At 33.3% G+C, this 11,162-nt stretch overlaps 1 protein-coding gene across 2 annotated transcripts; it reads right to left on the minus strand.

The window, feature by feature from the left end:
• Nucleotides 1-339: 339 nt before the first annotated feature.
• LOC106754823 (putative amidase C869.01) lies at nucleotides 340-5,058 on the minus strand. 2 transcript variants are annotated; one of them, XM_014636890.2, is made up of 5 exons: nucleotides 4,428-5,058; nucleotides 2,262-2,473; nucleotides 1,905-2,141; nucleotides 1,628-1,820; nucleotides 340-794 (listed from the first exon to the last, which is right to left on the minus strand). In XM_014636890.2, the coding sequence occupies exons 1-5, from the start codon at nucleotides 4,977-4,979 to the stop codon at nucleotides 441-443; spliced, it is 1,548 nt and encodes a 515-aa protein (XP_014492376.1). In that variant the 5' UTR covers nucleotides 4,980-5,058; the 3' UTR covers nucleotides 340-440. The 2 variants fall into 2 exon arrangements, with proteins under 2 accessions (XP_014492376.1, XP_022633790.1); XM_022778069.1 differs by having other exon boundaries at nucleotides 1,905-2,153.
• Nucleotides 5,059-11,162: the final 6,104 nt, after the last annotated feature.

Consider the following 11,162-nt stretch of genomic DNA (forward strand, 5'->3'; position numbering starts at 1 on the left):
TTTTCTTACATTCTTCATGCAATGTTTGGCTTAACTTAATGTGGTTTTGATTATCTATTATTCTTGGATATATTTTTAATGTAGTTATTTTTGAATTTATATCTAAAATGTCATGAAATTTTAACTAATTTATTTTTCTACATCAATAAACTCAATTTAGCTACAATTATAATAACACGCCTCAAAATATCCAAAAAATATTTACACAACTAAAAAACTATTTTTATCATATTTTTATATCTCATTCTCAATAAACTCAAATTATTATAAATTCTAATTAAAACATTATTTTAAAATATAACAATCAATTAAAAATTCAATATTAAAAATTAAACGAGGACACAAATATTACACTCATGATAAGTTTCAAACTACTAGGAATCCCATTCTTTAATTTTACAATCCATAAATAAATGATAACGTGAGTGATAAAACATTGCTTATAACTTTCGAAGAGGAGGAGGCTTCCTGATTGTAGTGGCTTGCTCAAAGGAATAGGCAATTTGGATGAGCTTTGGCTCAGAGCCTCTCAAACCTCCAAAGCAAATTCCAAATGGCCTACCCTTTTCATATCCTGCTGGAACAGTTATTCCAGGATAACCTCCAATAGCAAGTACAGAACTAAAGATTGAACCAGGTACAACAACCGCATCAAGTTTATTTCTTATCAGTGCTTTCTCAAACCCATCTTTTGACAATTTTTTCAAGTTTAATAATGCTTGTTCCAGTGTCCCCGTTCCATTTGTATTCTGACTTTGCACCAAGAGATCTTGTCCATACTCCTTAACTTTCTCCTGCCATTTCCGTACCAATACTAAGTTGCTATATTATCAACCAATCATGGGTTAATCAAAAACACATTATAGAAACAGTTCTTCAATATCTACTTCATACTGGTGTTTCTTTTCAATTTGACTTTCTATTCTATAGTATAGATTCACTGTTTTTAAAAATTTTCTCAGCAACACTTGTATGATTATAACAAATTTCAATTTTTTCTAAATTTTATTTAATGTATTATTTAAAAAAATTATCCTTCAATCTAGACATCATTCTCGTAAAATATTTTGAAAGTAATTTAGAAAGAAACAACTCTTTATTTTACGAAAACAATACTAAATCAGAGGTGTTATTTTAATATTAATAAGAAAAATTCTTTTAACAAATTATATATTGGTATTTTAATTATACTATTTTATTTTTTTAATTGAAATTATTAATTATATTAGGTTCAAATATATCGTTTGTCCCTAAATTATTATAAAAAAATCATATTTTATTTCTAAATCAAATTATAAATTTTTTTTTTATAAAAATTATGTAAAACATTCGTCCAAACCAAAAATATAAAAGTATTATATTATAATTTAAGTAAACTTTAGCTTGTCATATAACAAACATTGTACGTACATTTTATTCATATATAAGATGTTTTAAATAAAATATTTTATAATTTAGTTTAGAAATAAAAAATAATTTTTTTAATAGTTTGGAGGTAAAAAATATATTTAATCTTATATATTTTCATATTATTAAAATGGATTGTGGTTGTTTTTGTGTTTTGTATATTTTTTATATTGTATCTACATTTCTACATTAACTAGATATTACATTCTCATGCACTAACCAGTTTTGGGTGTTTATTGTTGAAGGCTATCACATCGGCCAAGCTTCTCACCGGGGAAGCAACTAAGTCTTTGAGGTATGCGTTCAAGGAATATTTGAATTCAAATGCCAAAGCAATACCTTCACTTGGACCGTTATAAACTTCATCAATGTTTTCTATCTCCACATTGTCAACCAAAATTGCTCCTTTTTCCCTGAATTTGTAAGAAGCACATGAGACTGAGTATAGTAATAATCATAACTAATATTCTTGACAAGTAGTTATATATTTTCATTACCTTAATGTATTCAGGTGTAGCTCAAATGTTTCATGCTGAAAAGTATCTTTTCCATAATCATAGAAATATCTCATCACTCCCAGTCTCTTTCCTTGTAGTCCATCTTTCCTTAGAAATTGAGCATAGCCTCCTTTTGGGATATACTTTGATGCTTTGATTGTTGCTTTATCATTGGTGTCAATTCCTACAATGGTTTCAAGAACAAGAGTAGCATCTGCTACAGTCCTGCATATTGGTCTGCACCAGGCCCTTGAATGTTACACATTTAATCTAATTCAAATAATTTTAACAAGGGAGTTGATTATGCTTGGAAAAGGGCATGATATGAAGAAAATGATGACATTGACTGGGACATACCCAACAGTGTCTTGTCTTGGGCTGACTGGAACTACCCCTGCTCTGCTAGTGAGTCCTACTGTTGGTTTTATACCAACTACTGAGTTAGAATCCGAAGGGCATAAAATAGATCCATCTGTTTCTGTACCAAGCGAAACTGCCACCAAATTGGCTGCTACTGATATTGCAGATCCACTGCTGGACCCACAGGGATCATCCATTGTGTATGGATTCTGCAAAATAAAATCACTCACTGAACTCCTTCTCTTTTTTTTATCATTCATCGCATTCAATCAATTTATATAGTTGTTTTGTTTAATTACAATTGTCATCATTGAAGTCCTACTGGTATTAATCTAATCAAATGAATGAAGACTGAACATGATAACATCACTACCATAACATATAAATTAAAATTAGTTTATGCATTAATTAATTTATAAAAATGTTCTCAAATAATGTTTTATTTTTAAATTTTTAACATATGAAGAAGTTAATTATTTTTCTTTTTTAAGAAAACTTATACGGTAGTTATTCCAAATAACCTCTCAATCTCTATTGCATTTTTTTTTCTACTTCATCTTTATTCTATTTTCAAGTCATTAGTATCTTTTTATAATAAAAAGACTTGTCATCTTTTATTATTTATATCATAAAGTATTAATTTACCCATATTTCCATCATAAAGATATTAATTTACCCATAATTCCACAATTACGATTAATAAAGTAACTATGTTAATACAATTATAATATCCTGTTAAGATATTATACGTGGTTAAAATAATATATTTTTTAACGGAATAGTAAGTTTATCAAGTGTCATGTGATTAAAACTGTCAATTTGGCTTAGTTTTGTCTTGGTTTATGAGTCAAGGTAAAAAAAAAAAAAACAACTTATAGAAAAATAAGACCCACATAAAAAAAAGTCCACAAGATCAAATAGTCTCAAGAGTCTATTAGTTTTGTGAGTTGGTTTAATATTAAGTTAGATAAGGTTGGATCAAACATAGATTAACTCGAGTTTATCCTTCGTGTGAGACAACTCTACTAGACTCTTCATGTCGGATTGACTTAGTTTAAGTTGACTAGGTTTGATCTTTTAGTTTAGACGACTTAATTTGACCTTTGACCTACGTTGACTTGGCTATAACTCGATCCAAATTGGTTTGTTTTGACTTTTGGCTTGGACCAAGTCATCTCAACCTTCGACCAGTAATGAACCGTCTTGTCTTTTGACGCATGCTAACTTGACTTAACTATGGATTTAGGTTGACTCGACTCAACTATGAGTTTAGATTGACTCGACTCAACTATGGATTCAGGTTGACTTGACTCAAATATATATTGGCTTGACTTAACTTAACCTTCCTCCCAATATTATTTAATTTGACCTTACACTTAAGCTAACTAGTCTAATTCAGCTTGAACAAACTCAACTCAACCTTCAATTGGGTTGACTCAACTCAACTTTCAACCTAGGCTGATTAGGCTTGACCTTCACCCTGCATTGACCTTCAGCTCAAGCAACACATCTCGGCCTTCACCAAGGTCAACTTATCTTGACCTTTGGTCCAACTAACTCAGCTCAAATATAAGGTTGGACTCAACCTTCAACACGTCTCAACCAAAACTAAGCCTAACCAATACCCAAAATTGAAAGTTGCATTTAAAAATCAACTAATATCTTATAATAATAAAATAATTCCACTTTGACTTTACCCATTCACCGGATGACCCTCCAAGGTTATCTGTGAATCATTAAATGTTAAATGAATTGATGTGAAAGATGCTCATAATAAATGAAAGAACATTTAAGGTAGTGGAGTTTTCATAATGAGATATTAAAATTTCATATCTATGATACAAGAGAACCGAAAATGCATCTGTTTAAATCTAATTTGAACTTGCCTTCAACCGAATTAAAAATTTAAACTAATTAAATATATCAGAAAAATATAATTTGACAACCAACACAACTATTTAACTATTATCTCTCATAACTATTTGGTACAGGAACATGACTAATTTGAATTCCTTCTCGAATCTCAACAAAAGTCTAAAATAAACTAAGCAAACAATAAAAAAGTTTAATATTTTAGCATAAAAAAGTTAAGAAACGACAATTAATTAATTCATAGAAATTGCCATAATTAAACCTAATAAAAGAAAAAGGAAAACGAAGCACCTTTCCATATCCTCCCCGGGCACTCCAACCATTGGGTGCAGCAACTGACCTGTAATGTGACCACTCACTGAGTGTGGCCTTCCCTAAAATGATAGCCCCAGCTTTTCTTAACCTAGTGACTACACCTGCATCTTTAGGCACCACAGAGCCCAGGAGAGCAAAAGAACCTGCAGTGGTGTTCATCTTATCCTTAGTTGCAGTGTTATCCTTAACCAAAATGGGTATTCCATGCAGTGCTGAAAGAGACCCTGGTGCCTTGGTTTTTCTCTCCTGGTCCGCTTTGTCTGCCTGTGCGAGAGCATCTGGGTTTAACTCCAACACCCCTCTCAGAACAGGGTTTTGGATTTCTATTTGCTTGTGGTAGAATTCAACGAGTTGCTTAGAGCTTAATTGGTTTTTGTGGAAAGCAAGTTGGAGATCGTAAACAGTTGCTTCTTGGATTGAGAATTCATGGGTCGTGCCAGGTTGTAGCACAGAAGAGAAAGGGAGTTGAAGGATGAGAAAAAGGAGTTCAAAGCAAAAAGATAACACTGGGACTGCGTTGGAAGCCATCAGAAGAACTGAACAAGTGACTGCATCGTTCAGAATCAAGAGTTAATGAATATAGGGACCATTCTTTCCATGTGAGGCACGAGCACTAATGCAAGTTTCTAGCTTCTTCCAGACCTTAGAATTAGGTAGGTTTTTTTTTTTTTCATTAATGACACGTTTTTTATTTGGAAAAGATTTTTTTAATAATTATATTTTGCCAATTTTTTTGACAACAGGCGTAGTTTCATTGGTTAGTTTCAAAAGATTTTTTTTAAAAAGGTGGATTTGTTTAGAAGGACAATTTTGGAAAGAATTTGGATAGTTATTTATTTTTACGGTTCTTTTTCTTTTTTTTTCAGATTCACTTTTTTTATAGTTTTGTTTTCTCAACTCTCTCTTTATCATTGAAGTTTCTATCTCTTTCCACCATTAAAGCATCTTTCTCTTCATCATTTCGGTCTTCTTGTTTCTTGTTTTTCTTCACTCTGTCTACCATTGAAATGTTGTTTCTTTCTCTTTTTTGAGTTTGAGTTCGACTCTTCTTATTTCGTTTCTTGGGTCATTTGGTCACTGTCGAGGATTTTGTCTCTCTTTCTACCCATTTCCTCCTTTTTTGATGGTGTGACCGGGGGCTCGTTGGCAGTATATATATTCCACATTCTGGAATTTTGTTAATTTTGACGTGCATTGTCGTTGGCAGCATTTCCGTGGTTGTGTAAGTCTTTGGCTTTTCTCTCCCATTGTGGTTGGCGGTATTTCTCCCAAGGTTTGGGCTTTTTCGCACACATCGTTGAGGTTGGTATCACCAAAGTTTGGGCTTTTACGCACACACCGTTAATTCATTACCAAACTTCACATTACAAGTTGTGGAAACCATCAACCATGACCAACAAGGGTCCTTCATTCATAAAATCTTAAAAACACACTCATAACAAACAAAAAAACAATCATGGGGAGCGCGGTTACCACACCTGGGTATCATAGATCAACTTTCAGTACAAAACTGCAAATTTAACCTAGTAATCGATTACAGCCTTTTTGTAAGTGATTACAAGTGCATGTCTCTAGTGTGTATGGTTCAAGACCTGACCTGCATTGCTAAAACCACCCAGGATGGATCTTTCCTACACAGAAGACTTACCAAACTACACACTACAAGTTGTGAAAACTATGAACCATGACCAACAAAGGTTTTCCATTGACAGTATCTTAAAAAGACACTCATAACAAACAAAAAACAATCATGGGGAGCGCAATTGCCACATTTAGGTGGCATAGATCAACTTTCAGTACAAAACTACAATTTTAACCTGGTAATCGATTACAACCTCTCTGTAAGAGATTACGAGTGCATGTGTCCAGTGTGTATGGTGCAGGAACATGTTAGGTCATTGAATTATTGAGAAAAAGTGTCATTTAGGTGCTTTGTAAGTTAGATGAGCTCCATAAGCATTTCTTGCCAATTTCTGCCTTGGTAATCGATTACAGGAGTCTTGTAATCGATTACCAGAGGAAAAGTGGTCATTTGTTGATAATGGTTCAAAAACCGTTATTTTTATACTTAATTTTGATATCAAATGCACCCTTTTTGACTTAGAAACTTGCTTAGACTCATGATTTTGCTTTAGTTTTGTGAATAAGAGAGTTGAGGAAATACTTTATGATTTTATCATTAAATTCTCTTGATTTTGTAGGTTTTTGGAATGATTTGGAAGAAGGGTTGAAGTATTAAGGAGTTGCAGTGCAGAAAAGGCAACGAGAATGCAGAAAAGTCAACCAGTCAACTAGAATGCTGAAAAAGTCAACTAGAGTGAGTTTTGGGCCAGTTTCTACGATTTTTATGATCTGTTTTGGGCTTGGACCCGTTTTCTATTATTTTATGTCCTATTTAAAGACCTGGATGTTGAGATTGTTGACAACACAAACTCTATATCAAACTAGTTTTTGATGATGACAACACAATGCTTAATAACAGTACACATGTTCTAGTATTACATGTTCTTGTTCTGAAGTGTTTGTTATATTTGCTGAACATGTTTTGTTGATTTTCAATGTATGTTCCTATGATTGATTGAGTGTTATATTTGTGGAACATGCTTGTATTGAAATGTGAAATAAAATGTTTTTGATTACTGCACATTTCTGAAAGAAAAGATCACAAGCACCTTATGAACTTATATTTGTTGTGACAAATTCTAGTCCAGTCGAATACACTCATAATGGATTCGACTATGCTAAAATCTTTATACTGATTTTGTGAACCAGTGCTATGTGAGACTTTGTGCTGAAAAGAATTTCAAAGTGATTTTTCATGTGTCAGTCGACATTGTAGATCACATATTCGACTGTGTTTCTGTTCTGTTTAAAATTCTGTGAAGCCTACTCGCTCCAACGACTATATTTTTCAAAAGTTAGTTAAGACTGTGTGACCTGGTCAACTGTAATAAATGTGTATTGATTTTGTTGACTGAGGAGTCTTTGTGTTGACTGTCTGTTATAATTGTTTTAATACAGTCGACTGTATTAGTAGGCTATTCGATTGAGAAGCAATATGATATAACAAAAAACTATAAATAGACAGAACACGAATTGTTCTATGACTTTGTGATCTTACATTTTCATTTTCCTATTTCAGATTGAATTCTTTTAGAAGCTTCAAGAATTCTCCAAGAAGACGGTGGTGATCTTGCTTAAGAGAGATTCAAAGGGAGGAGTCAATTGCTCATACTGTTTGATCAATATCTGCACAAAGAAGGTGCTTCTGTTTGATCTTGAAGGCTTGGTGTGAAGACTGCTACGTTTGATTGAAGGCTTGGCAACCTGTGAAGTCTGTTGTGATTGGCTTGGCATCTTGTGAAGAGTGTTGGTGACACGTTGAGTATTGTTCGACGTGGGTGCATATTGCAGAAGAGGGGATTCTTGTTGCAATTCTGGTTTTGTGTGTGCAGCTATATTTGGTTTTGGGTTAGAGAGGAGATTTATATTTTTGCGTCGTGCTTCTATAAATTCCTTGTTGTAAAAACTATTACCAATAAGGAGTATTGGTAAATCCTGAAGAATTGTTTTGATGATGCTGCAAGAAGTGTTATTTGAAGAGAACATTAGAATTATTTAAAAAGCAACTTGTAGAATTTGGATGTAGTAGNAAAANCTTAAACCTTGTATTTTTCACTGGAATAATCGATTATGGATAAGCTATAATCGATTATCACTTGCATTTTGTACTTGAATAATCGATTATCATGAAGCAATAATCGATTATCGCAAGTCATACTTGAATAATCGATTATCACTTCATACAAGCGATTATCACTTTTTGAAAAACCTGTAACGGACTTGAATAATCGATTATCACTTAAAATAATCGATTATTTGTGGCAGTTGGGAGATGACCTTTCAGTTTCTGACCCTGGGCTTATAAATAGGTGCTTTGAGAACTTCAGAAAGTAACGTTGTGAACTTAGGTCTTTTGTAGAATACAGTTTGTCTGAGGAAGTTCTCAAAAGCTAGTTTTGTTCCCTTGTCTGGTCTCGTGAATAGGAGAAGCTCGCGTTTCGTGTGTCGATAGTCGGAGCGGTTCTCTTCGAGTTGGCAAGGTGCTCTGCCTGGTCTCGTGAATAGGAGAAGCTCGCGTTTCGTCTGTCGAAAGTCGGAGCGGTTCTCTTCAAGTTGACAGAGTGTTTGCTTCTGGTTCGTGTGTCGAAGGAAGCACTTCCAGTTCGTTTGTCGAAGGAAGTTACCCAGTGAACTCTTCCGGTTCGTTTGTCGAAGGAAGGTGTTTTCTATCCCTTACTCATTTCATTATCTTGTAATCAGTACAACTATATATTTAGTGAAAATAGTTAATCACTTTTTATAGTGATTAACAACTGGCCGTAGAATCTTTTAATTCGAACCAGTATAAAAATCATTTGTGTGATTTTTCTCTTCCCTACACTCCTTAATCTTTTAGCACTCCAACTGTTCGATAAAAGTGTTACCAGAAAATTAAAACTGATAAAGGAACTATTTTTGTGACCGAACACGCTTATACGCTACTATTAGTTTAATTCCACTGCGTCATACTCTATCTAAGAACGATACCGATTGTTCGATTCCAAGAATTGGTATCAGAGCTTGCTTTGATAGTTTTTCAAAATATTTGCGAAAATGGCCGGTCACAATTAAAACCTTGTATATGCTGAGGGTGCTTCCATTAAAAGACCTCCACCTTTTACTGGAGATATTATATGATGAGTCGATATTTTATTGATTTCACTTAGCTTATTGTACCGAATTTAATCAGGGAATTGTGCTTTATTGTCCGGTATTTTCCCGTTTTTCCTAATTATGCTTAATTTGATCGGAAATTCTTATTTTTGTTAATTTGAATTTTCTGAGCTAATTATTTGCATTATTATTTTCAGGGAAAATTTTGGAAACACAATTTGGGACATTTGGAGGAGAAAAAATAAATTCAAGACTCTCAAATTAGACATTTTAAATTTTAGTTGTATTGTAATTTTAATTGTTTAAACTTTTTAGACAAACTTTTGCATTGGACTATTGTTAAAAAATTATGATGGGCCCAAATTGTAGAACACTTGTCACCCTAGGGTTTCCTTTTATTTTAGGATGGACCCCACCCATCCTTAAAAGAGGACTGTTACATTGGCTGGGACATTTTTTTTGGGCAGCCGTCACACTACACTCTTCTTTTTGGTAGCATATGGTCATGGAGGGATATGGATAGCTAACGGTGCAGTAGCCACATATAGGATTTTTCTTTGCTTTTAGAAAGTGAACCTAATTCATTTTTGTTGGAGAGAAGTAGCTAAAGGCTGGAGGTGCATGTGGTGAGTTTTATCACACATGGCCACATTCAGAGTTTTGGAAGCACACGGTGAAGAAATGTTGAATTCTGGAGAAGTTTTTCCTTTTGTTTATGCTGAAACCTAGGAGAAGAATTGATTTTCATTTTTATTTAAAGTAGTTCACGCTTGGGAAGCAGCAAGGTTTTAGTTTTGATTTCTAATTAAATAAACACAGCAGTTGTCACATTGTCCTGCATACTAAGAGCATCTTCATTTGATTTAGAAATTAACATATGCGTTTCTTTGATTTAGTTTTAAGCATGCACCGAGAACTATTTTCCTTTATTCTATATATTTAAATGCATTTAGGTTGAAGTAGTTTACTAATTTATTCCTTTTACTGTTCAAGCATTTTTTTAAATTATTGTTTTAGTGATAGATGGCATGAAGGTTCGTGCATTACAATGTTTTAGTTTACTATTTGCATTTTCAATTGGTTTTATTTCCGTAATATGCATTTTATCTTTTTAGTTCAAGCATTGCATTTTAATTGTTTTAATTATGTTGGGATATTTATCTATTGCATTGTTCGTTTTGATTGTATTAATTTAATTGTCATGTTAGCTTAGGTTAGTTGGTTGGTCGTTAATAAAATTACTTTGTTTCCATGAGATTCTTGCACTTTAATTGTCATATTGCTGCTTTGATTCTGCTCAATATTTAATCTGTTGTCTGCCTGCGATTAGGTATACGCTTAGTTGCCTAATCGATGTCAATTATTCGCTTAGTTGATTAGACTGTATGGTGCATGACTGATTAAATTTGTGCATTGCATTCGCTTAGTTTGCGATTTTGAAGACCGAATTAGCCTTCGCTTAGTTCGGTGATTCGTGTCAGATTTGGATTAGAGTAGTCTGTACTTGTCGTTAATCTATGATTGGAAGCATAGTAATTGAGTTAATGACCAACCGTTTTCATTCTGTATTTGATTCCGTTTTTACATTTTTGTTTCCGTGTCTGTTTACATCTGTGTTTACATTTCTACTTGCATCCGTGTTTTAATTTAATTCATCCTCAGTCACAAAACCTTTCACAAACCCTCCCACTTCGTGTCTGACCTAATTCTCGAACCACAGTTTGGTCCTTGAGAGACGACCTAGGAGTCATTTCCTAGCTATATACTGCATTTCTAAATTGCAATCAAATTTGTATGGGCCGCGACAACCTATCACTATGCCTTTTGGAAAGTTAGAATGGAAATTTTTATGGGGTCTGTTGATAGAGGCATCTGGTAAGCTGTACAAAATGGTCCTTATATTCCGAAAATTACAGTTGATGGTGTAGAAGTAGAAAAATCATATTTTGATTGCACTGATGAGGAAAATAGAAGAGCCCAATTTGATTTTAAGGC

Source organism: Vigna radiata, unplaced genomic scaffold, assembly GCF_000741045.1.
Source record: "Vigna radiata var. radiata cultivar VC1973A unplaced genomic scaffold, Vradiata_ver6 scaffold_271, whole genome shotgun sequence".
In the NCBI taxonomy this organism is placed as follows: Eukaryota; Viridiplantae; Streptophyta; class Magnoliopsida; order Fabales; family Fabaceae; genus Vigna; species Vigna radiata.

Excerpts from the sequence above, each read along its gene's own strand:
- LOC106754823 (XM_022778069.1), bottom strand. The coding sequence starts at position 4,979 with ATGGCTTCCAACGCAGTCCCAGTGTTATCTTTTTGCTTTGAACTCCTT. Across the intron at positions 2,474-4,427 it reads CCCGGGGAGGATATGGAAAG|AATCCATACACAATGGATGA; the intron begins GTGCTTCGTTTT and ends TTTATTTTGCAG. Across the intron at positions 1,821-1,904 it reads CTACACCTGAATACATTAAG|GGAAAAAGGAGCAATTTTGG; the intron begins GTAATGAAAATA and ends TTACAAATTCAG.